At 45.4% G+C, this 27629-nt stretch overlaps 1 protein-coding gene across 2 annotated transcripts in view; it reads left to right on the forward strand.

Annotated features, from left to right (window-relative positions):
• CACNB4 (calcium voltage-gated channel auxiliary subunit beta 4) overlaps positions 1-27629 on the forward strand; it is a 910181-nt gene that overhangs the window by 786985 nt on the left and 95567 nt on the right. For both annotated transcript variants that reach the window (XM_085645539.1, XM_085645540.1), the window contains one exon: positions 21744-21839. In XM_085645539.1, coding sequence (XP_085501665.1) covers positions 21744-21839 — 96 coding nt within the window. The remainder of the gene's footprint in view (positions 1-21743; positions 21840-27629) is intronic.

The raw sequence follows: 27629 nt of genomic DNA on the forward strand, positions 1-27629 counted from the left end.
GTGATTCAAGAACTAGACTGCGCCTTGTCCAAGATGGCGGGTTGCAGACAAATGATATTCCCCACTTCCTGGTTCTCTCAATCCCAGTTCTATTCCCCCAGCTCCCCTGCGCTTTCAACTTCAACTTTAAAATTCACCAAGTCACAGTTAAAACATCATTTTTTTTAAAATAAAGAATGGCAACAACGTTTTCATTTCATTTCTACAGTACTAAAAATGTGCAAAGTGCGAAATATTAAATAAAGCAGGATCGGCGTTAGCGAAGCTAAACAGCTGAGAGAACTAGCACGGGTCCGGATATGAATCAATTTCATATGAATTTGATGTAGCTCTGCAAGTGTAACATTAGGATAATTTGGATGTGGTGTAAAACCAGCTAAAACGGGCTACGTGGCCCCATCGACTGATAAGGGCCCCAAACGGACCATAGAAACAGGATGAGGAAGGGTGCCTTTAAAACCTATAGTATGCTCCCAGGCTGTCAACAGACCATCAAGTAATCAATAAGGGTGATAATTTGGCAGAACCGCGGCCGCAGTGTATTCATGAAACAAGTTATCATTCCCATCCAGGGCTGGAAATGTAACCCAAGAATAAAAAAACTTAAAGCGGTAAGCTGCATCCGCCTCGACTACAAAGATAATAGGAGCTCCCACCTTAGGTACTCCATGTTGAGTCAAATGGGCTGTGACCACAGCGCGGTTAGCAGCAGCAATAGCGACCACCATAACAAGAAACAGGCTAAATCAGTAGAACGGTAGCAGCACAAAACCAGGTCAGAAAGAGAACCAAAACCTTTTAAATCTCAATCTTGAAAAACCTAAAAAACACAAATATTGGAGGCTAAGCCCTGACACCACGAATGTCTCCAGAAACAGGTATAATGGGATTGTGGGCAAGCACAAGCACTACTCAGGGGTCTCATGAATAAGTACCAGACCAATCGTTGGTGGCGCCATGTTGCAGGGATTGTGCACAAATACAGAACTATGTGCAGGAAATGGGACCTTGGTGTATAGGGATTGAATCTTCTTTCCTTCTTAGTACCCACAAACCCAGGACTGACTAGCTATAGTGCCTCACTTGCTCTCCTACTTACTCACAGAGAAACAAATGATTAGGCACCCCAGAACACAACACTTCCAGATCTCTCAGGAATCGTGGTAACAAGACACACTTTTTCACTCAATCTCTCACAATACGGTCTGAAGGAGACAAAAATATTTTAAAATATTTATTTTAAATAACGTGCCCGAACCTGCAGAATACGTGCCATGACAAGCAAGAAGATGCATAATACAAATATTGTCAGCATAGCAGTCAGTCCATAAATCATGAAAGGAAATGTCGTCATAGAAAGACAATGGAGAAAGGACTATAGTACCTAACCTCCTTCCCCTTGCTAAGAAGAAGTATTATTATATAATAGGAGAACTCTGGGCTTTGTCAGCACACCCCATACCTTAGCCTATAGATTGTAGTTTGAGATCATGGGTGCTCATCTTCCTGGAAAGTTCCCTCTCCAAGTGTGTGTTACCTATTTGTGGACCCCACTAAAATCCCAAGTACGCTGTCCAAACAAAAGATGCATCAGTATGTTTTGTCTAAGGGCTAAGTACTGGCCAAAACAAAATAACAATGGGTATTGTTGTTTGACCTTGCACATAATGTTCAGTCAAAATCCCAGGAACATGCAGAGAGCAAACACAGCAATGAGTTCTCATGCGAAAGCAGTCTTTGAAAATATTGCAAAAATAAAGACGTGTAGTAACATGTGCAAAGCAGCAGGCAAGCTGCAACGAGCTCATGCAAAGTTAGTGAAAAACGACAATGTCCCTATGGGTCATGTGACAGCAGCACTTTCGGTTCAGAAATGTTCCTACTGTGCTCAAAGCTATATATATGCTCTCCCAAAAGCCAGAATTAAATCCTTTATCAAACACAAGGTTGCTTGAGGTTGTGGTGTATCCAGCCTCAAAAATATGTCCTAAGCACCACATACCAGGAGACACCATTAATGTGTTCTCAGTGCACCTGCTGGTAAGTACAACAAGCACATCAAACCCCCATCTCGTACAATGAATGACAGGTGGAGAGAGGACAGAAAAAACTCACCTGTGTACAACATTCATTGTTACCTTCAAAGGTTCCCGCTACTCTCCATGCTATCCACTCACTCCAAAATTCAAGAGTCCAGTCCCATATTGAACGCATCAGGTGATTTGAGGTCACAGTATATCCAACATCACAAGCATGTCCAAAGCGCCACATACCAACAAACACCATTTAGGTGTTTGCTGCACACCATGCCCACAATACACATCCTTCACTTCAAAACCAAATACAGTAAATTTCAGGAAGGAGAGGACAAAAAACTCACCCATATACAGCATCCATTTAAACCATTACATTTCCAGACTGCCAAACGGAATGTGATGGTCCGTCTTTTCTTTTTGTAGTGATCCTGGAGTGTGGGCAACTAGACCGCTCCTCACACTAGCTGTGGAACACCATCTTGGATGTTGTTACCATAAAAAAAACGTTTTGGGCGCCTTTTTACGCCTATAGATGACACATCATCCACTTAAGTTCTTCCCAGGTTAATGAACGTCATCCTCTTAAAATCAACCTGCAATAAAAATGCAAACCATGAGGGCCATCTTGAGCATGTCTTGCACATATTGCCTCCTAATACACAGACACCATTATTCAGACACAATTGCCCGTTAAAATTACGTTAGCTACCACACGTACCCAGCCAATTGAGAGGTAAACAAAGTCCTTCCTCCACTTCAACTCGATTCAAAATATGATGTTCTCAAGTCATACCTATGTCCATATAAGTGATTCATCCTATATAGATATATCTCATAATTCGCTATAACATTTGTATGGGAAATCCACATTGAAAATAAATATTTATGCACAGATTATATCCAGAAAGGTACTTCATCCTATAACGCTAAATCCCCTAATTTAGCACATGCATAGTCATGTTCAATTGTTAAATTAATCCCCAGGCTAATAGTTCCTCACATATACACACAAGTTCATCTTTGGCAAGATACTAATAGAGAGAGGCTGATCCAAGAACTACAGAGTCCATAGAATAGAGGGTCACATATCACAAAAACTCTCAATTTCTACCATGTCTATTCCCAAAGTCTTCTCTAATCTAGTTTCATGATATAAACACCAGTGCTTGCTCAACCCAGCTTACTCAAAGAAGTTGTGCAATTCCCTATCTGAATTCAGACCCTGCTCTACCGTCCGCAGTACAGATCCATCTGGCCTCTAGATTCCTTAAACACAGGCATCTATCGCTACCTCTGGGATCTGACTTGGCTTTGTCAATTACATTGAACATGAATTCTGCATTATCAGTTTAATGTGTACAGGAATACACAGCTAATGAATAATTGGCATGATGATTGCTAAATCGTCACTTCATCTCTTTATTACAAGACGTCATTCATTAGCTTCGTATTCTTCAAATTCTCCCAAGTTCTTCCAGGTGTCGTACAGATCACTTTGCATTTCCTCAACCTTCAAGTCATCGCTTTCTTTTTCTGCCTCTTGTTGCTGACCGCTTCTTACACCCACAGTCCATACCATTTCTTGATGAAATTCTCATGCAAACTTTGAGGAAAATAAGCACACTCGCAATTTTAACTAGTATAACCAATAGAGATGTTAAAAGCAATTTTTAAATTCCTCCACCTCCAAATACCAAGCCACTCCCCTAAAGCCTCTCCCAATTGATCCAAATAGAGAACCTAACCCTTCCATTCGCCTGACTCTTCTAGCTCAATTAGTTCATGCGTTATGTTTGTTATGCTAATTATATAGCTGTCAAGTTGCTTATCTATGAGCGGAATATAAGCACAGCATTTCCGAGCATCAATGACTTTGCAAACTCCACCGTTCTTTGCTAGGAGTAAATACGAAGCAAGGCGCTTTTGCATAATCATATATCTCATTGCAAGCAATTCTTTATTGGTTACGGTTAATGCTCGTGCCATGACAGTAGCAAGTGAATCTACCAGTGTGGACAACTTTCTAATCTTTGTTATTTAAGGCCACTCCTATTGAAGGTATGAGTGCTCCAAAGATGGCACGAAGAATCTGCTTGCTTCACCTTATGCATACCTCAAGGGGGGTCTAACTCATTAGTGTGATAGACCCTAGGGTGGCATAGCAATTACCTACCTAATTATGTGGCAACAGGAAGTAAGCTGACTTACAACACATGTAATAGATACCTTTCACACTTACCACTAAATTGTTAAAAGTTTTTTCCTTGACTAAGTAACTATAGTCACATTCGCTCCATCCCAATTTTTCAACAGTCTCATTTCCTTCTGGCTGCCATATTAAACAAATATCCCTTCTTGGTGCTCAATGCTCAGTCTTGGAGTTAGTTCCTTACCCTTCCCAATAACATGTTCTGCATCTGTCCACCCCCACTTCTCTATGTCTGTTTTTATTCTCTCATTTAGTTCATCTACAAATACCCTTTCATCTTTACTAATTTTGCAGGTCACATCATACTTGCTCTGGTTAGTAGCGCTCATGTTAGTTACAGGGGGTAAAGAATTTAATCATGTACTCATGCTGATCTTCAATCAATCAATCCACAAACCTTTATTCAGCTTTTGTAGAAAAAACCCATAAAAGTAAAAATTACATCACAATAGGTCACATAATAAAATGCAGATAAAATAAATAAAAAAGGATACAAAAGGATTAAATTTCCAGACTTATCCCCCACGATGCTTAGTCACAGGTCGATCTAAGCTTTACTGCGGCCTTTAAAAAACTAAGAACATGTCATACCATGCTCCCTGATAGCAGTAATAAAAAGGTAAAAGCAGGACGCACTTGTTTAAAAGTTGCTTTTTAAAAAAATTGGGATTAAGAAGGTCTTCCTTGGCACCTCATAATTACTACAGAACATTAAAAAATAAAGCACGTCCTGGGGAGACATGCCGTCGCAGCCACATGGCAGCAAGATCTCGCCTTTGTTGCTCCCTCATGGGTGAGCAAGGAGAAGATGAAATTAATCCAGGCGAAATCTAGTCAATAAAAACGGTCGTATGAGCTAGAAAGCCCTAAAAGATATGGTTCCGTAGATAGTGCAGTTTTCAGGGGGATGAATCTATCCTCCGGAGCTCCGAATCTATTGCGGCTAGCTGTTGCCTGATGTGGTCAAATTTAAGGTCTGTGCTCACCAGTAATGATCTCAGCCAGCCTTTCATCATTGCCACCAAATCTCCCTTGGTTACAGTTAGCGGATTGCCTGCACATTGCTCCACCCCCTACGCCTTTGGGCTTTTTGCTTTACTCGCGGTCGGGGGACCTTTCCTGAGAAGTAAGCTCCGCGCCCTTGCCAAGAATGATCGAACAAGATGATTTCAGCTCCAAGGTCATCACTGGCTCTCCACTGGGACCAGATCCTACATTCGCCCCCAGAAAACTGGATGTTGCACATGAGTTTGAGGGGCCTGGGTCTGGGTCTGGGTCTGCGTCTTGCTGGGCAGGCCTAACATGCTCATCAGGCTGGTCTGCACTGGCCCTTGATGTGATTGATGTACTAAATTGAGGGCATGGAACAGGGGAATGAGAAAGCCGGCGGGCCACCAGGTGATGGACGATGATCCCTGCAGCTCTTAAAAGAAATGAGTCCAATGAGGAAGCTGGAGGCACCGGTGCAACTACAGCCAGTCCTTTGCATTCTCCCATTACTTTCAGGGGAGTAGTTCACGTGTGAAACAATCACCAGGGATTAAACAGGCTAGCTCAGTAGCTCAGTAGTATAGGCAGGTCCAGGACCCTCCCTGACCAACACCCAAGCCGGCGGGAATCCTTCCCCTACCTGCACAACGTGAGGTGGTGATGATATCCCACAGAGCCCTTTTGCGTACGGCTCTCCCTTGCCAGATCTCCACCACGAGACACTGCACAGCAGCACTCCCAACACACTGAATCCAGCTTCAGACTTCAGATGCCAGCTTGAGGACCAAGAAGGGTGGCCCAGCCCAGCCTCCTCTGGGTTCTGATGGGCACGGACTGGCCCACACTTGACCCGGGCTTCGCCCAGGCGTGGCCCGCACACGTCCCTAGCCGCAGGAGGCAGTCAGCGCTTTTCAGCACGCGCGAGCATGCCCCTGGGCTCCTCCTCTCCTTATAAGTTTTCTGGGACTCCCAGCCCCTGTACAACAATGTGGCTAAACAAAGTTTTTCCCGCGCCATGAGAGGGAGACAGCACTTTTGTTTTGGGGACCTTTGTATTCAGATGGTTGATATTTAGATTTGACTATACGTGGCGGGGCATCTGTGCCTGCCACCATTGGGGGTTACTATGTTGGCCAGTCAACTGCCTGCCCTCTTACATTCTGCACACAGGTCTTTTGGTTCCTTCACCTCGAACATTACATCCAAATGTTTCCACAGGACTTTGTAAATGGTCACAATCTGTTCCATGTCTGTGTACCACTTATAGGTATTCTCCCTGAGTTTGGAAGGTAGTCTGTAAAGTAGAAAATGTCCAATTGAGACCAGGGGATGTGCACGTATGCTCCTCCCTCCACTTTTCTCTAAGGAACCTCCCTTACCGTTTCCCCTGCGTCTCCTTCACCATCCTACTTCACACTCTCTTTCTTATGCTTCGCCTTGACTTTCTCCTTCTTGGACCACAACCCCCTAAATCTTTCAGTATTGCTCCATTCTCTTATGTTCTAGATCAATTCCCTTACATGGGTCCTTTATTCTCTCAACTTCAACATTTTCAACTCCTTCTCACCCATTTTCAAGCTAGCATTCTTCCTCAACTTCTTTTACTGGGTTGCATTGACATCCGCCAATTTTTCCATCCTTGCATGCGACTCTCTCGCCACACTCGCTGCCTCCCTACTCATGTAGAGCAACTTGTTTTCACTATAATGCCCTAGGTAATCCATTCCCGCATTTCTCATTACAAATTCCTTGAATTAGGTTTTCAGCTGGGTGATGTTAATCTGCTGTGTGGTTTACCCTGCGCTTGGGGAGTTAACTGCAAAGTGGTACTAGTTGTCTGACCTCCAATCACACTGCTGACTGAGCTCTCTCCTTGCAGGAGTAGGTACTAATGCCATCCCTACAGGCCTCAGAGCTGAGTCCTGAGGTATACTTGGGGCAAGTTAACTTGGGAAAGTTCTAACAAGTGCCTCAACTGGGGAAACTATTGCAGCTCTCGACAAAAGCAGGGTACTTACTGCTACAGGCACAGGGCTCCCAGCATGGGATGGGATGGCAGTTTCTGTATAGCTTGTTGTGCGTGAGCTGCTATAGGGGACTCTGCAACTGTCTCAGTCTTGGTTACTGCCAGGGCTGTGGTGCTCAGAGCAGCACCTGCAACATTGCATAGGGTGGTCTTATATTGAGGAGCTCGTTTAATACAAAGGCATCTTCCGCCTCACTCCATGTTTCTGTCTCCCTTTTTGGTTTTTACTTTTCCCTCTCTTCACTTTCTATCTAGTGATAGGCCCCAACAGTCTCAATGATTTCCTCCCTCCACCTTTTCTGCCTTTCGTCATCCTGCACACCCTTCCACGCATGAGCACTACTGCGAATTTTCAAATTTGTTCCTTTTCTTTTCATTCGCCATTTGCTCCCAAAGGTTTAAGGAATCAGATTAAGTGGGCCTTGGCTGTGCCTTTAAGTCATACATCCTTCTTCTCAAGTTCTTTATTGTAAGGAATTGGATGGTCCCGCTCAGTGGGAATCACAGTTCCCCATCCTTGAATGTATATTCATGCCACGCTAAACCACATATACATGTGTAACCCTTTCTTGGACACCACTTCCCTTGCTGGGATACATTGAGGGGGAAAAATGTTCTCCTTATTTACGTCTTTCTTCTTCTTTGATAAGGGATTTTCAATTCTGACGAGGTCTCAGTCACTCTCTGTTCCAATCACTCACTAACTCCACACTAATGGGTTCACGATCTGTCCACCAATAATAGCACGTCTCTGTCAAAGGTCACCCTATCACAGCACAGCAATGGCGTCCACCAGCCAATGCTTGTGCAGCACCTTGGTGACACAACACCCAAATACTGCCAGACTTCTTGTGAACCACTTTTTACAAACATTTAATTATTTGCCTACTCCGACTAGGAGGAAATCTCTACAATGGGAAGAATACTACCTACTTTCATCCAACGGTGGTCCCTCGACCTGCGAAAGTCACTGTACCTGGTATGTTCGCTCTCATACACTAAGGAGCGATCTGCCACCAAGTTAAATTAGTATACCCAGGCAGAAAATATTACGTCCCTATCTTGGAGTACCTGATAGGGCTTCACAACACACCTCACCTTAGCAGTCAGGTTCAACAGTTCAGTACTCTAACTTGAGGTACCTCTCCTTAATTCTATGCTATGCACATAACAACTCACACATATATCATTTTCAAAAATCAAAGAACATCATCAAGAAAACAACAACTGGGGGGCGTGGCTACGTGGTGTAGCAAGATGGCCGCAGGGTAGGGTCGCTCCGAGGATCACAACGAGACCAAGCTTGAGCCTGTGGTGCCACCACGACTGAAGATAGAGACGCCGCCGGTGGCGGCTTTCTCCTACGCGTAAGACGGGGTCTAGAGTGACAGCCGCGCCCGGAGGGGGGCCGGCGGACGAAGGTCTGAGACAGTCGCGTACCTGGTGATCGGGTCTGCGCCTTCAAGAACACAGCTGCAGGATGACGGAGGAGATTGCTGGCGGCGACAATCACAACCAACTGTTCCACGTGACAGTCGGGGGATAGCTGTGGGTCCGAGACATTGTGGCTGAAGGTGAGGCCGATCTAGCAGTGGCGCTGTGGAGGCGCTGGGGCCCTGCGGAGGGTGTTTGGACAGTGAGGGAGTGTGTGCCGCCAGCAAGGGGAGATATCGGAGTGCTGAAGACCCCTGAGAAAGCCGTTTGGACTCCGGAGCCACACCACAACTAGAGGTGGCGCCCAGTGCCACACGATAAGGGACATAGAGGGCACACTCTCACAAAGGATCGGAGGTGACACATCCGGGGCCCGAAGGCCGGGCGACGCCACAACAAAACAGGAATATTGCCACCCGCCAACTGGTGGGGGCAGAGTGTGAAACCCCAGAAGCAACACGGGGAAGAAGGATTGTGATCTTGGAGGGGGGCAGAGGCAGATGGGAATTCTGCCCCTTCGCCTCCCGGACTTCAAGAGCGGTGCATTGAGGTAGGCCCCATCGTCTACCTTCTCTCCCTCAAGAAGGCTTTAAATGTGCCAAAACCCCGGTGGAGACCGCCTAGACCCCAGGGCCATGTTGCAGCCAGTGGCGACGCCCGGCACTGAGTAACCAGGGGCATAATGCGTACACTCCCGCGGTGCCCCAACAGCATGGGAACCAGAGTCCAGGGGTTGATTCAAGCTAGACCACAACAAAGTCAAAGACGTCTGCCCGTTGGTGAGGAGCAGGGTACAAGCACTGAAGACATCGCAGGGGAAGAAAGCTGTGGCCCAAAGAGGAGACAGAGGCGGGCCGAGACTCACCCCCTCCGACTTATAAACTTCCCCTGTGACGCACCGAGGTGGGCTCCGCACCCACACGACACAACAAACTCCCCCCCCCCCATTCCCAAGCTGTGGACGGGCTGTGGCCAAGGACTCGGCGCACAGCTGTGTGATCTCGGTGTGGGGAAATCGGGGAGAACCACCATGTCGGGCACGAGAGGCCCCAAAGTCCCCCAGCATAACAAACTGGACTGATATACTCTCCCGAAGGCGGCACTAACTGAACAGCAGCAATTTAAAGTTAAACTGATAATGGGGCCAGATGGAGATACCCCGGAACTCACGCTAAAGGATGTCATGGAGGTAATCACAGGGGTCAGGACATCCCTGGAACAGAGACTGGACACAATCTCCTCAGAAGTGATGCTCATTGGAGCAGACCTCGCAAAAAACAGGGCAAGTCAAACAATTGGAAATCACCACGGCGAGTCTAGTGAGCGACACCACGCAGCTGCAAAATGAAGTCCAGGAGCTACAAACATTCTGTAAATTCACGGAAGGTAAACTCGATGACTACGAAGGGCGCACAAGATACAACAACATACACATTTTTGGGGTGCCGGAAAACGCAGTGAGGCAGGCCACAGACCTCTTTGTGGAGAATCTAATAACCGCACATTTACAGCCCAAAGGTCTATCGAAACTCTTTGTAATTGAAAGGGCCCACAGGGTCCGGGGGGGCCGACCAAGGCCCGGGGCTCCCCCATGTCCGATACTGGCCAGACTGGCGCCGCTGCTCCGATATGACAACGCGGAATTCACCTTTTTCCCGGACTTCATGCAGGCGATGCAGAAACAGAGGCGGTCGTTTCTGGAAGTCAAGAAGAAACTTAGAGAGAAAGGGCTGAAATACGTGATGCTGTTCGGCTCCGGGTGGAGGCTGATGGGAGAACCAGATGCTTTGACGTCCCAGAGACTGCTGCTGAGGGGCTGGACGGATGGAGGGAGGTGAGGGAGCACTTCTCCCATCAAGACTGAGGCTGATCAATCAGAACAATTGCAACCAGAACCGGTGCTGGAGGTCAAAGGGAGCCCACTTGCTATCGAACATTACCTGCTTGGCTGCATGATACAGGTAGAACGCCTTTAGGGCGGACACGAACTTGAGGGATAATGGTTAATTAAACTGTAATAACGATGCGGCTCACCCTTCCCAGGACATTTAATGGGCCAGCCAGTTGAGGGAGGGAGGGAGGAGCGGGACACAGCATCCCTCCCATGTTTCTACTTTTAGGTAAGCTGTTGGACGACAGGCAATCTGCATAAAGGAATCATGGGCAGTTTCGAGCCCAGCGTGCAGGGAAGTAGGGAGGGGGGTAGTTGGGTTGGGGCTTTTGAATTGTTATTTTTTTTGTGTTGATTTGACAAGGTACCGCCACTCCTTTACAAGGTATTGTAGGAAACACATAGGTCCTGATGAGTACGCAATGGGACAAGAGCATTAAATTGATGAGTTGGAACGTTAATGGCTTGGGGGACAAAGTTAAAAGGTGTGTGGTATTGCAACATATAAGGCGACATGCCCCAGATGTGGTACTGGTCCAAGAAACACATTTGGTGGGTACCACCTGCAAGGCCTTAAATAGGTGGGGGTACAAGTTGGTAGCCACTCAGGTTTTACCACAGGCTCGAGGGGAGCTGGGATAATGCTGAGAAACTCATTTCCACTGGCAGTACATTCCACTTTTTCAGACGACTGGGGCAGGTATATAAGGATCACGGGACAATGAGAGGGAAACACGTTGACACTTATGTCTGTGTATGTGCCGCCCGGCCTCCAGGACCGTGCATTTATAGACCTGGGCTCCATATTACTGTCAATCCCAGACGGTCTCCTGGTGGTGGGAGGTGACCTTAACTCTGTGGTCTCGGGCACGCTAGACCAACACCCACCCCAAGAGCACGGTCCACCCTACAGTTGGCTGCCGGACTTCTTAGAGACCCTAGGCTTAGTAGAAGTCTGGAGGGCTTATCATCCCGCAGTATCCAGCACACTTACCACTCTGGGGCCCACCATAGCCTGTCGCGAATTGACTACTTACTGGTTCCAGCGCCGCATGTTACACATGTCCAAGAAATAAGACATATGGCGCGAGGTATCTCGGATCATTCCCCACTATGGGCCCAGTTAGTTATTGGTCAGCACAGGGTGGGTAGAGTCGACCCCATCAACCCCTGGCATCTCTGCAACCCAGAGGTCTGTAAAGCATTGCAAAACGCAATGGAGTTCTACTTCCAGGAAAATGAGGGTTCGGCTCAATCCCCCAGACGATGTGGGAGGCATTCAAAACTGTAATAAGGGGACAAGCGCTCTCTCAGATAGCCGGGGTGCGGAAAGAGAAACTAAAAGAGGAAGTTGAAGCAGAAAATGAAATCCTCCAGCTGTAAGAAGAACTCGATGGGGAGATAACGCCAGAGAAACTTCATGTTCTGCAACTTAAGAGAGACCACTACAAAGCCATAGTGACTGATAGAGCCAGAGCACTGGGAAGGGAGACACAGGGCAGAATATACGATCTCGGGGACAAAGCGGGGAAGTTAATCGCATGGCTAGATAAGAAAGAACTTGCAAATAGGCTGGTCCCTGAGCTAGCAGACGGGGCGGGTCTCTCGATCACTGACCCCCAAGATATTACAAACACATTTGCGGCTCACTACAGTGAAACATACCGCTCACATACAACATTCACGGAAGCGACTCTCAGCTGCTGCTCGAAAACATAACCCTTCCATCCCTTTCGGCAGATGATCTAAACTTACTAGAAGGTGACCTCACCAACGATGAAATAGCCCAAGCAATCAGAAGCCGGGGAAGGTCTTTGGTCCGAACGGCCTGCCGATCAAACTTCACAAACTTAGACCGGACAAACTAGCCCCGTACCTGCGTGTAATGTCTGAAGAAAGTAAGGAACTGGGGCTGCTTCCATGAGACCAGAGGATTGCAACACTGGTCACAATTTATAAGGAGGGCAAGCCGAAGACTGAATGTACCTCTTATAGGCCAATCTCTCTATTGAATGCAGAACCCAAGATTTTTGCCAAACTCCTAGCCAATTGACTTGTTAAAGTGATCAGTGGTCTGGTCCACCCAGACCAATCGGGCTTCATGCCTCAGCATAACACCGCACTAAACCTGCACAGAGTACATGGAGTGCTGGGAAGGGTGGCCACAATCCAGGAGGCGGCGATAATTGTATCACTGGATGCCACAATGGCATTCGACACCGTTGAGTGGCTGTACCTCTTCACAATCCTCGCAAAAATGGGGTTTGGTCCTTGCTTCATTCAGTGGGTCAGGATACTGTACTCGGAACCCCCAGCCCAAGTTGTCGTCAACAACAAAAAGTCAGAAGTATTCCAGCTGAATCGAGGGACCTGTCAGGGCTGCCTGCTCTCCCCCCTCCTGTTTGCGTTAGCGTTGGAGCCATTGATATGAGGACTGCAAGGGTCAGAGGCCTGGGAAGATCGCATATCAATGTATGCAGATGACATTCTCCTGTTTCTGGCCTCCCCAAAAGCATCACTTGTAAGTGTGCTAGACATATTCACAGCCTTTGGCAGATACTCCGGCTATTCTATTAACTGGGTTAAGTCTATACTATACGTTCTCAGCGGGCCCCCGCCTGCTCTCCCAAAGGGCTGCCCAAATCTAATCTTCACAATAGGCTTTAAATATGTAGGCATTTTCATCACTGCAGACCCTAAACGCTGTTTCGATCAGAACCTGCTCCCTCCCCTGCAAAGACTGAAGAGGGACACTGTAAGCTGGAAGGCACTCCCGCTCTCCCTGCTGGGCAGGGCGTCGCTTTTTAAAATGATGTCCCTGCCCCGCTTTTTATATGTGCTGCAAAATTCCCCGGACTTGGTACCCGCGATCTATTTTAGAGAGATCGAGAGTCTGCAGAGAAGCCTGTTGTGGAATGGAAAACCCTGCATAGCACTAGCTAAACTCAATCTAAATTGGTATGATGGGGGGATTGGCCTTCCAGACCTCAAAAGGTACTACTGGGCAGCGCACCTGGCCGCCATCAGTCACGGCACTTATCACCGAGTGGATGACCCAGGTTATGCCATGGATCGGTGGTTGTTGCCGGGAGGAAACTACAATAGAGCGTTATACTCAAAACCCCGGCGACTTCCCCTGACAGGGCTGACTAAGCACTCAGTGCAAGTCTGGCATGCCGCCAATAGAAGCCTGGTATGGGAGCATAAGTTAACTCTGGCAACCCCCCTATGGGACACGGAACTACTGGGGGACCTGTGGACTTCGAAGGGTTTCGATAAATGGGACCTCATAGGTATCTCAAAGATAGGAGACCTCTGGGTGAAAGGGGAAGTTAAATCGTTTGCCTCCTTGCAACAAGAGTACGACTTGACCGACACAGAACATTTCCAATACATGCAGATCTGCCACGCTCTTAAGGCACAACTGCAGATGGGTGTTACCCCTCCGGAGTCCTCACCTCTCGAGGACAGACTGTTAGACGGCTACCTGCCCACGAAGGCCATATCGCTGACATACAAAAAACTGATTAATAACACTAGTGACTCACTCCAACACACAAGAGAGAAATGAGAAAGGGACAGTATAGTCCTAGATGAAGAGGACTGGAGAGTAGCAGTGGCCTCCCCACAGGCAGTGGCCATCTCAGCTAGGTTGCGACTTGTCCAGCTCAAAATTCTGCATAGAGTGTACGTAACAGAGCCGTGTGTGGTGAAAATCGGGAGACTGGAAAATGGAGACTGCAGGAGGCAATGTGGACAGGAGGGATTATTTATGCATATATTGTGGGAATATGAAGACATTCAAAGGTACTGGCACAAGATACATGAGGTCCTCAATGAGGCACTCACACTTGCTATACGCTCGGAAGCGAAGAGGTGTCTCTCAAATGTGTGGGAGCCCACTAACCTAAACAATAAGCGCACCACCTGTGTAACACTGGAGCTGATGATAGCTAAGAGGAACAACGCACAGCTATGGGGAGCCACACATACACTCAAGATAGAGAGCTGGAAAACAGACATGGATAGGTGCATGTTCACGGAAAAGACAGTGTACGTGGCACGGGGATGCCCCCAAAAATGGTCATCCATCTGGAATGACTGGAATGTATATCGAGGTAAGGTCTGTACCCCCCAAACGTTCCCAGTCATGATGGCCCTCCGTCGCCATAAACGATGTAACAACTTGCAAGTAATGTCTCAAGCACTGAACAAAATGTAACTACAATGTACCATAGAACTGCTTACACCATGATGTACTTTGTGTTGTTGATTCGCTATGTTCAATAAAAAATGAATTATAAAAAGAAAACAACAACTAACACCCCCAAGAATCCCAAAATCAAAGCAACACAATAATTGCTCTCAAAATCCGTCCATTGCATTCCATAGTTTTTTTGCATGCGTGCAATCCCTTTTAATATCCACACCGTTCTTCTTCTGCCCCCTTGTCTCCCAGAACCATTTTGGGTTGGGACTGCATCAATGTAAATCTCAGGGAAAAGCGCCTGGACCATGAAGGTGCAGTTGTCGGTTCTAGAGCCAATTGATTCTTTAATTACTGGTTGGCTCCAATTGGAACCATCACCTCTGCTACCAGATCTGTCAGCGTGCATATGTGTCTCAAATAATCACACCAAAATGTGCCAAACAGGTGCAGAGTAGTCCCAATACGGACATTGAAGCACCCTAATTGGACCCATCAATAATACATTTGAGAGTATTTGTCAAAGAATCAGTACTGAGGCATTCTCATAAGAATGAAAAACACTGGTAATAGTTTTAAATTTTATATAAGGGGTTAATAGGCTTTAGAGCTTGCATCCTTGTTGTGGGTTCCCCCAAACTTTATGTTTTCAGACCTCCTGTATTTGCTGACTTCGTTCTTTCTGGCCTTAGGACTGTGCACACTTTACCACTGCTAACTAATGCTGAAGTGCTTGTGCTCTCTGCTTAAAATTTGGTAACATTGGCTTATACCCAATTAGCATATTTAGTTTATTTATAAATCCCTAGTAAATTACACTATGAGTGAACCAGGACTGTAAATTAAATGCTACTGGTGGGCCTGCAGCACTGAGTGTGCCACCCAATTAAGTAGTACTTTAAACATGCCTCAGTACTGCCATTGCAGACCCTGTGGGTGCAGTTTGATCTAGCAAAATTAACCTTATGCCAGGCCGAGACCTTCCTTTTTAATACATATAAATCACCACTATGGTAGACCCTAAAGAGCCCATAGGGCAATGTGCAGTGTTTTTAAAAAGTTGGACATGTACTTTTAACTTTTGCATGTCCTCATAGTAAAAAAAAAAAACATTTTTCACTACTTCAAGGCCTGCCTCTCCTAATGGATAACATTCAGTTAACGTATTGCATTTAATAAGTGATAGCTTTCAATATGCCTCAGGTAGGAATATCAAGTTTGGTGTCTAAAGAATTGGAATTCAAATCCTCCTTATTGCTAAAGTCATATTTTAAGTCACAATTCTTAAAATGCCACTTTTTGAAAGTTGCCATTTTGTTTGCCTATTTTGTGCCTGCAGCCTGTTTCCTTGAACACGTGACAAGGTGTAACTGGCAGTTGATCTTTGTAAATTGCAGACAGTGTAACAAAGGTCCCTAGGTGTTGACAGAATGGGCTATCTCTGACTTGATAAGGGGGAGAAGCTCTCACCTACCACACTTGCGCATCACAAACACTGTACCTGAGCACTCCACAAAGGATTTGACCCTAGTATTTTGTGACCACAGACAAACTGGGGCCAGGGCAGGGAGGCAGAATATTCTAAACACCTCTGGGGGTGGAAATCGCCAGAACATTCTCCTACTTCACCGCTTCCACCAGGTATAAATATTGGCCAGTCAGACACTGTATGCACAGTTTTAAACTGCAATTTTAATCTGGCAATGTAAACCTTTAGCCAGACTTAAACCCTCCTTTTTAATGCATATAGGTCAATCCTAAGGTAGACCATGGCCAACCCCAAGGGCAGGGTGCAGTGTATTTAAAATGTTGGACATGTACTTTGAAGTTTTACATGTCCTGGTAGTGAAACTTTTTACATTAGTTTTTCACTACCTTTAGATATTCTTTTCTTGTAGTATTACATTAGATTTTTGATATTCTCACAGTTTATTCAAGGCTACTAGTTGCTACATTGTGCAACAATAGCCTGAGACAGTCAGGATGCCCTTGGTTAAGTACAGCGTGGAAAGGTCTCTGGGAACGCTCTCTGTTTATTAGGGTAAAGCTCGCAATTCTTTTTTTTAGAACAGGAAGCAACAACAGTAGTCACATGTGTTATGACATTGCTGCAAGATGGAGGACAGTGTTGACACAGTTTAAGTTAGCATAAGCTCAGTTTATAATGCATTCAAAATAAAGGGAAACAACTCCCACACATACATGAGACATTTTGTTACACTTCAGCGTAACTAATAGTAGTTTCTGAGCTCTTCATAAAGCATGTACCTACGGTGAAGGAAATCTCATGGACTACAGCACACGCGTATCGTATACCGCATCGTTTAAATGGCAGTTCCACACATGAGCCTGTTTGCTAAAGCTACACTGCACAGTTTCTGTAGATGAGGCATTGTTTGGCCTAATGTATCATATCATTTGCTCGGTAATCCATTCTGTCGTCAGCATTATCGAAACTGAAGTGATTAGCCTAATTGAAAATAATTGCCTGTTTAATTAAAACGTAAGGCATAGTAATCGACCAATGTCTTCATATTATGACCTACTGTAATCGCTGGCTCAGCTCCAAGCACAATTACAATTTTTATTAGCAAATTGCTTAGCAGTTATAGAGTCGAGAAGAGTGCACAGCATGCCAGTGTACGAGTGAAGTGTGCTTTTTCACCAGTGTTAGGAGCTTCAGACATGACTGTACTGTTAAATGGCATTCTTTTGTTGTGCTGGTAATATTAATGTATGGTGGCTTAAGAGAAAATATATTGTATAACACCTGCTTACTTGTTTCCTAGTATCTATTTTAACAAGTATTTAATGTGGTGATGTCTTTGTCAAAAGCAACAAAGAAAAATGTAGAATTGAAACACACATTTATATAGTTGAATATATGTTTGAAGTTACTACTGATGTCTACAAATGGTAACAGTAAACAACTGGGTGTTCGACAGCATGGACCATCTCTGAGAGTAGACCAGCATGAAATGGGGAAAATGTGATATCTGGGAGCTGTGTATAATAGGAGACAATCAGTGCTGAATTTGTCAAATAATGAGTGCTGGTGCCCAAAGCTTTGCTCGGAAGCTTGTGGCCGGTGCTATATATGTTGGTTGGCCGAATACCAAGGCTGCTCAGTCTTGACTCCACCTCATGTCTCTTTAATCCACTACCAGACACACCCTACCTTCTTTATCACTCTCTGGCAGGTTTCTGCTTTCTCCTTTTGTGTCTTTTTTTCTATCTTTCTCTTCGTCCTTCCTTTTTCTTTCCATGTTTTTCCCTTGCTTCGTCTCGGCAAATGTCTAATGTGATAAAAGAAGCGCAGATGGGCACCACTGGCTATCACAAGCTCAAATTAAGCACTGGAGACAATCCTTGTGCCTAGCGACATATACTGAGGCAACATATACTGAGGCGAGAGATAAATTGACCAGGTTTACTCTACTTAGGACTGAATTTGGATGCGGCCGCCCTATGGGCTGTCGGAAACATACATTTTTCAATAGCAGCTTGTGTGGAGGCTGCAAAAGAGCCGCAGCACAAGCTGCAATAGAAAAATTGAAGTTTACAAACATCCCTGTCTTGTGTGGCAGGCACCATGTTGCGCCTGCCACACAAGGCAGGGATGTTTAGGGGAGCACAGGCCCCATAGCAGAGGGATAGGAGGGAAGGGTTGCAATGAGCCAACAAATTTCTTTTCAGAGTGTGATATCTTATGCGTTATTTGCTCCATAGTCAATGTTTCCATAGCTAAAGGAACCAAAGTTGGCTAATTGGAGATCTTTTTTCATCCAGAAAAGAGCTATGAACTTCTTGGCCACTCTCTTTATGTGCCGAATAAGAGTCCAATCAGAGCCTGTTATACCCTTCATATTCGATGGTCTCAGCCCTAGGAGCAGGGTCGATTAGGAGTAACTAGGTACCCCAATGTCCCTTTAATGTGACTTAGTAGTTCCTTCCAGAATGTTTGAAAAAGTGCACAGAACTACCATACATGAAGAAAAGTGCGCTTCTCCCGTTCACAGTACTCCCTTCAAGGATCAGAGATTGAAGTGATCATCTAGCACCTGGTATGTCTCTGGCTACTTTTCTTACGAGATCCTGATGCTCGAAGGAATTTGGGACTGAAAATGACTATGTATACCACACCGCGTGCAAACAAATAACGGGAAACCTTTGAATATATTTTAGCCCTTCAGGATCATTTATGCGGTACCAGCAGTATTCCACGATAACCAGGAGAATGGATATTGATGCTTATGAGTATCTGGAGCAGATAAACTCTTGGGCTCTTAGGAATCTAACGCCAGATGTTGAGAAAAGAAAAAGAGCAACTAATGTCCTTGTTGCTAATTTTCTTTATTATTAGGACCAGGTTTGTGTAGAATTTATGTATTTTGCATTTGTGTAATTTTGTGAAGGTTCAGGGAAATTAATACGAAATTACATGTAATTACACACAATGCAAAAACATCCCTTGGTGCTATATTTTAGTGTGAAATGCTTCCTTGTGTCTATTTTGGATGCAAGGACCTATTTCGAAAAAAATATAGTGCAAATATACATGCACTGCAAACAGCAGCCTTTCTCTTTATGGTCGGTCATGTTGTTTCCATCCGCTTGTGATAATTTACTGCTATGAGCAAATCATAATGAAGTATACTAGTGTAATTTCGCGGACCACGCTTAACTGCAAATTACTTACATTCTGCAAGATTATGCTGGTGTAATGGAAATCTCGCCCCTAATTAGGATATATTAAGAGATGACCTTAGCTCAGTCAAATTACAGGCTTCCAGAGGAGTTTCATCTGTGATATGCACCCTAAAACAGGTAAATCAAAAACATGATGTTTAGTACTCAACCTTCCATTATATTGTTTTCTGACATATTGTTCTGAGCACATTAGCAGACACCCAGGAATGCTACTCTTAAGGAGCTCCTTTACCCTTTCATCACCCACAGCTAAGTTAAAGAGTAAATACTGCTATCCAAAAAATTTACATAATTTGCTTTGATTGAGTGCTCGAAGGGATAGCTAATAATCTGACTGAAATAAATAATGCATATTCACTCAGAACAAAGAGTACACAGGAGATCATCAATAAAAGAATCAACTGTGACCACTCTTAGAGAAAAATGAGTGTTTTTAATAGTTGGATCTCCAGCTATAAAAATACTGCATAGAGATTTAAAGGAGACTTGGACTTACAAAAGGAATTTCATACAACTTCCGAACCATGACCATGTATGTGAAGATGACATGCATATCTCTAAACAGACCAGGTGTACACCATGACGATAGGCAAAATAGCAATACAGAAATGGATAAGAATTGAGCAATGATGAAGTCAGCTATAAACAGACCTTATGCAATGGATTAAACCACATACTAGTGCCTTTCCTTTTGTAGACCCAGTCTTCATGAGCAACTTAGCTGCTGTGAATCCCTGCCTTTGTCCAACTGCCTGAATGTCCCACAGTAACTTCGAGTCCCTAAAGCCATAAAATGTCAACCTACCAATATCAGAACACTATGGTCCTGATTAAGAGTCTGGCAGTCCAAGGACCGCCAGACGTGTGGTGGCGTGGCGGTCCAGCCACCACCCTACGGGCTGTCTGTCTGCCCCATTACAAGTTGGGCAGTCAGACCGCCCTGGGACCGCCGACACCACCAGGGAACCACTGTTCCCTGGAGGTGGCATGGTGGTCAGGAGGCCTCAATATGTTTGCCAAGCATATTATGAGTTTCCTCTCCGCTGGTGGAGACATGGAGGTTCCTCCTCCATGTCAAACCTGGCAGAGAGGAAACAAAGTGAGCCCTATCCCCTGTGCCTTCTCCGCCTGTGCTTGCACATGGGGGGCATGTGCCCCCCAAGGTTCATGTCGTGCAGTAACCTTGTGAGGCATTCTCATTGCGGTGCCTTTAAAGGCACAAAAGCCTTTGAAAGAGACAGTGCCCTGGTAACGCCATGCCGCCTGCCCGACTACAAATAACTTGTAATCTGCGGTGGCGAGTCTCGGTGGTGCGGGGGCACGGCATTGGAGTACCACCTACCCTTGCACCGCCGAAACTCGGAATTGGTCCATTTATCTACTCTGGCAGATTTGGAGCTGGGCAACACCTCCCCATATTTTCATGCAGCAACAGCTTTGCCTTTACCTGTGGCATCATTTTTCTATCTTAATTCTTAGGGACCACATCTGTCGGGTGAGCTGGATGCCTATATATACGTGAGGCTAGAAACTATTGTGCAGGTTGAAGTTACTTCTAATGTACTTTGATAACTAGTTCACTGTCTTAAATATCATGACAGACATTCCCTGATACACAGAATACCCTGAAATGGTGGCTTAGCTTGTGACCTACATTTCCCAGAGGTGGTATTTTAAGAGACAGAAATAATCTTATAATTTACAACAGTTATGTACGAAAATGTGTCCAGGGTGAAGTACAGTTCACAAATAAGTTCACTCCTTTTTAAAGTTCTTCAAAAGTGATGACCTCTATGTAGTCCTATTGTACAAGACCTCCATTTATGCATTTAAGTTACACAAGTAACCAAAAGCAACTGTGGGTCATCTGATTAAGATAAGCTTATGCCAGTGCAGTGCTACCAGATAGGAATCTTTGTAACATTGCACGATCTTGCAGTTGTATCAGGAATATTTCATGTTCCACACAAAATAGACCAAATTAAACATTCTACAATTGGGGGAATCCCCCTTAGAATACTAATGGTGGAAGGTCATTAATTCTTGGATCCAGAAAATCAGTAAAGACAGCATTTCTTCTGATTGCACCATGTGCTTCTGTTTATACCAACCAAGCTTAGTTTGATGTAGGATTCTGAGAAGTACGATTGGTGAGTATGTAAGTTTAATTATTCTTTAGGAATATATATAAAAAAAATCATTAATGGATTGAAAAATGTAAATCCTTGTTTCTCCATCAGGTTTTACAACGGCTGATCAAGTCCAGAGGAAAATCACAAAGTAAACATTTAAATGTTCAGTTGGTAGCTGCGGATAAACTTGCACAGTGCCCACCGGTAAGTTGAAGACATTACATCTCGTGTGCTTGTAGAATCATCTTACTTTGTTTGTATTGCCAGTAACAATGCCTTTTTTCCCTTTGAATAAAAATGGTTGGAAATACGATGTTAAAATATAATTCCTGGCTTTACAAAGTAGAAATCACTTTTCGAACGGAAAAGGCAGCTTATAACTATATTCTAGTAGTTATTGGCCACGTTTAGCTAGATTGTGTTTAGAGGGATTCATTTTGTAATGACATTGGGGGAGTTATACGCCTGAATATCGATGAGAAAAATATGAATATTGTTGTACAAAAATATTGTATTGACAAAAATATCACGAAGGTAAGTATATGTGTATTTGTAGGTGAGTACTTTTTTACTATTCTTAACTTTACATCTACGTACCTTGGATATATATATATATATATATATATATATATATATATATATATATATATATATATATATATATATATATATATATATATATATGCCAAGACATTTGCAGCAATATATTGTGGCCACTACATTGGAAGCGCACTGCAACTCCCAACATTCAGCGGGGGATGACTATTCTTTTGATTGGCCCATTGGAGGGCATGTGATTGGTCAAAATGGTGGCAGTGGCGTTTTGGCTGCAGGTTGTAGTGAGGCACCAAGAAGAAGGGCGGGATGCCCGAAACGCGTCGTGCAGAAACCACAACAGGCGGTATTGACTCTCCATGTGCCTGCTGTTGCATCCTGAATAAAGATTTTGCCACAAATCGGCGCTGGCTTGAGTGCGCTCTTGTGCATAGGGCACTTGTGTTTGAAGATAATGCGCGGCCGCCCAGCCGCGGAGAGCCGCACCACCCCGAGGATTGTAAGGGGGCCGTGGAGGTTCGGCATCTGCCGAGTCCTTTGGAGCAGCGCTTGGATGGATTTGTAACAGCGGTACCTTGAGGGGCCCATCCAGGGCTTGATGCCAAGACATTTGCAGCGATATATTGTGGCCACTACATTGGAAGCGCACTGCAACTCCCAACATTCAGCGGGGGATGACTATTCTTTTGATTGGCCCATTGGAGGGCATGTGATTGGTCAAAATGGTGGCAGTGGCGTTTTGGCTGCAGGTTGTAGTGAGGCACCAAGAAGAAGGGCGTTATGCCCGAAACGCGTCGTGCAGAAACCACAACAGGCGGTATTGACTCTCCATGTGCCTGCTGTTGCATCCTGAATAAAGATTTTGCCACAAATCGGCGCTGGCTTGAGTGCGCTCTTGTGCATAGGGCACTTGTGTTTGAAGATAATGCGAGGCCGCCCAGCCGCGGAGAGCCGCACCACCCCGAGGATTGTAAGGGGGCCGTGGAGGTTCGGCATCTGCCGAGTCCTTTGGAGCAGCGCTTGGATGGATTTGTAACAGCGGTACCTTGAGGGGCCCATCCAGGGCTTGATGCCAAGACATTTGCAGCGATATATTGTGGCCACTACATTGGAAGCGCACTGCAACTCCCAACATTCAGCGGGGGATGACTATTCTTTTGATTGGCCCATTGGAGGGCATGTGATTGGTCAAAATGGTGGCAGTGGCGTTTTGGCTGCAGGTTGTAGTGAGGCACCAAGAAGAAGGGCGTTATGCCCGAAACGCGTCGTGCAGAAACCACAACAGGCGGTATTGACTCTCCATGTGCCTGCTGTTGCATCCTGAATAAAGATTTTGCCACAAATCGGCGCTGGCTTGAGTGCGCTCTTGTGCATAGGGCACTTGTGTTTGAAGATAATGCGCGGCCGCCCAGCCGCGGAGAGCCGCACCACCCCGAGGATTGTAAGGGGGCCGTGGAGGTTCGGCATCTGCCGAGTCCTTTGGAGCAGCGCTTGGATGGATTTGTAACAGCGGTACCTTGAGGGGCCCATCCAGGGCTTGATGCCAAGACATTTGCAGCGATATATTGTGGCCACTACATTGGAAGCGCACTGCAACTCCCAACATTCAGCGGGGGATGACTATTCTTTTGATTGGCCCATTGGAGGGCATGTGATTGGTCAAAATGGTGGCAGTGGCGTTTTGGCTGCAGGTTGTAGTGAGGCACCAAGAAGAAGGGCGGGATGCCCGAAACGCGTCGTGCAGAAACCACAACAGGCGGTATTGACTCTCCATGTGCCTGCTGTTGCATCCTGAATAAAGATTTTGCCACAAATCGGTGCTGGCTTGAGTGCGCTCTTGTGCATAGGGCACTTGTGTTTGAAGATAATGCGCGGCCGCCCAGCCGCGGAGAGCCGCACCACCCCGAGGATTGTAAGGGGGCCGTGGAGGTTCGGCATCTGCCGAGTCCTTTGGAGCAGCGCTTGGATGGATTTGTAACAGCGGTACCTTGAGGGGCCCATCCAGGGCTTGATGCCAAGACATTTGCAGCGATATATTGTGGCCACTACATTGGAAGCGCACTGCAACTCCCAACATTCAGCGGGGGATGACTATTCTTTTGATTGGCCCATTGGAGGGCATGTGATTGGTCAAAATGGTGGCAGTGGCGTTTTGGCTGCAGGTTGTAGTGAGGCACCAAGAAGAAGGGCGTTATGCCCGAAACGCGTCGTGCAGAAACCACAACAGGCGGTATTGACTCTCCATGTGCCTGCTGTTGCATCCTGAATAAAGATTTTGCCACAAATCGGCGCTGGCTTGAGTGCGCTCTTGTGCATAGGGCACTTGTGTTTGAAGATAATGCGCGGCCGCCCAGCCGCGGAGAGCCGCACCACCCCGAGGATTGTAAGGGGGCCGTGGAGGTTCGGCATCTGCCGAGTCCTTTGGAGCAGCGCTTGGATGGATTTGTAACAGCGGTACCTTGAGGGGCCCATCCAGGGCTTGATGCCAAGACATTTGCAGCGATATATTGTGGCCACTACATTGGAAGCGCACTGCAACTCCCAACATTCAGCGGGGGATGACTATTCTTTTGATTGGCCCATTGGAGGGCATGTGATTGGTCAAAATGGTGGCAGTGGCGTTTTGGCTGCAGGTTGTAGTGAGGCACCAAGAAGAAGGGCGGGATGCCCGAAACGCGTCATGCAGAAACCACAACAGGCGGTATTGACTCTCCATGTGCCTGCTGTTGCATCCTGAATAAAGATTTTGCCACAAATCGGCGCTGGCTTGAGTGCGCTCTTGTGCATAGGGCACTTGTGTTTGAAGATAATGCGCGGCCGCCCAGCCGCGGAGAGCCGCACCACCCCGAGGATTGTAAGGGGGCCGTGGAGGTTCGGCATCTGCCGAGTCCTTTGGAGCAGCGCTTGGATGGATTTGTAACAGCGGTACCTTGAGGGGCCCATCCAGGGCTTGATGCCAAGACATTTGCAGCGATATATTGTGGCCACTACATTGGAAGCGCACTGCAACTCCCAACATTCAGCGGGGGATGACTATTCTTTTGATTGGCCCATTGGAGGGCATGTGATTGGTCAAAATGGTGGCAGTGGCGTTTTGGCTGCAGGTTGTAGTGAGGCACCAAGAAGAAGGGCGGGATGCCCGAAACGCGTCGTGCAGAAACCACAACAGGCGGTATTGACTCTCCATGTGCCTGCTGTTGCATCCTGAATAAAGATTTTGCCACAAATCGGCGCTGGCTTGAGTGCGCTCTTGTGCATAGGGCACTTGTGTTTGAAGAATATATATATATATATATATATATATATATATATATATATATATATATATATATATATATATATATATATATATATATATATATATATATTTATTTTTTCCAGGTTTGTAGATGTGGCGTTAAGAATAGTAAATCTACAGGTACCTAGAAAATACTTACCTTCACAATATTGTGGGAATCAGAAGCTCTGACACAATTTGTTGGACAATATTTACAACTTGATATTCTGACAGTACACCCATACTGGCCATCATCCTGGTATACGTTCTCTTTACACCTTCTATTTGTGGGGTGTAAGATAACATTGGCTTATAATGCCCTTTAGCCTTTTTTATGATTCAGTACCACATTGTTAAACATCCCAAGTTTTAGATCACAGAACTCCTCAGACCACACGGTGAATGCTCTACCTCCAAAGGTGGGAGCAGTGATGCATTTCAACATGTTGCCATTGTTGGGCTATCTCAGTATGCACTCCCATTCCTTGGGGTTTCCTTTGCATACATAGTACTTTGTTCTGAATGTGAGGCTTTGTTGTATCGCTAATGCATTCCTGAGGCAATTAGCCCTGTACAGTTTTAAATGTGGGTCTGTGAGTTCTTTTGCTCCATTATACAATCACTATAAGATACATATTCAGTTTTGTTAGCCGTCTCTTCCAAACTAACCGTGACAAACAAAAGATATTTACTTGTCGGTAGCAGGATAGGACAATACCCCGTTTTTATGGAATTGGTATGTGATGCAAATATGTGTCAATAAAACATTCAGGAAGCTTATTCATTAACTCTCTTAAACTGAATTTAACTTTGGAAAGAAAAATGTAACTTTTTTTCCAGAAATCATAAACTGCAACCAACATACTTCAGCAATGACACTGTACAACCTGTGTACTCTAAAGAGTTTAATTTTAGAAATTGCAGTTGAAATACACTATAAACATCATCAGTTACATCACTATGGATGTCTGTGGAAATTTAGCCAGTGATGCAGATGTAAGAGTCCATTTTGAACAGTGGTGTGGAGTCTGGTGAAACACTGAGGTTGGGTGATGAGTGATGCCATCAGTGATGTCATTATTGATGAAAATTGTGATGTGTTCAGTGAAATAATGAGCGAGATATTGAGTGAGGTCAGTTGCAGTACATTCAGGAAGCTAATTATGGTTTGCACAACCAACCATAACTGACTACGTTTTATACATGTCTGAAGTAATTATACTATACCCATCTTTTTATATCCCGTTATGTTCTGTGAGGTTGTTGCATGTCCCATAGTATTTTCCTTCAGAGTGTGAGATCAACACCTAGATGAATCAGTGTGATCAGCACATCTCTGGAATATTTTGTTGGGCCCCTGCTTCATCACCAGACCCACACCCTACTCACCTCTTGTGGGTTGGCGGGATCGACGCATTTGAAAGTGGAGCACTTAAACGACTGCCATGGGGCTAAGTGGGAGTTAAAATTTCCTGCGGGATCCTAATATCTTGTTTAATCAGAAGGTCCTTTGGCAAGGTTAAAAACTGTGAGATTCCACAGGGGTACAATGGCCCTAGACATCTGAGCTCAACATGTTTCAGCGTTTTAATGCCCGGTGGGTCAGTCGGCTTTCTTCAAGACCAGTAAGTGTAATAATCACCATATGGTGAGTTGCTAATTTCAACCAATCTTACATGCATTCGTACATAAATTCAGTAAAGCATGCACGAAACTATACAGACCATTGATTCTTTTTTTGCTTGTTTTGGTCTGAACTAGAAGAGAAAATTAATATAATTGAACAATGCAATTATAAATGTCTCATGATCATGTGCATTCTCCATTTGTGTGCTGAGAAACATGCACATTTGTAAGAATCCCACAATATGTACATATATATATGTATGAAGACACAAACCTGCTCCCAAGGAAGAAGGTGCGTACACAAGGCTGTTGGGATAAGGCTTTTTTATTTTCTTGGGTCTCCCTTGATCCCGAGATTAGAGAGACGCATTTCGGCTTCGCAGAAGCCTTTATCAATCTGTATTTTGTATATATATATATATATATATATTCCCATACGAGTGCTCAACACTTGAGGGTGCACCCGGCAGACTGCAATCTTTCTCTCGGCACCGCCAGCGCTCCAACCACTGACTGAGCCTGACGCGTTTCGGACG

The sequence above is a fragment of the Triturus cristatus genome, chromosome 3_1, assembly GCF_964204655.1.
Source record: "Triturus cristatus chromosome 3_1, aTriCri1.1, whole genome shotgun sequence".
Classification (NCBI taxonomy): domain Eukaryota; kingdom Metazoa; phylum Chordata; class Amphibia; order Caudata; family Salamandridae; genus Triturus; species Triturus cristatus.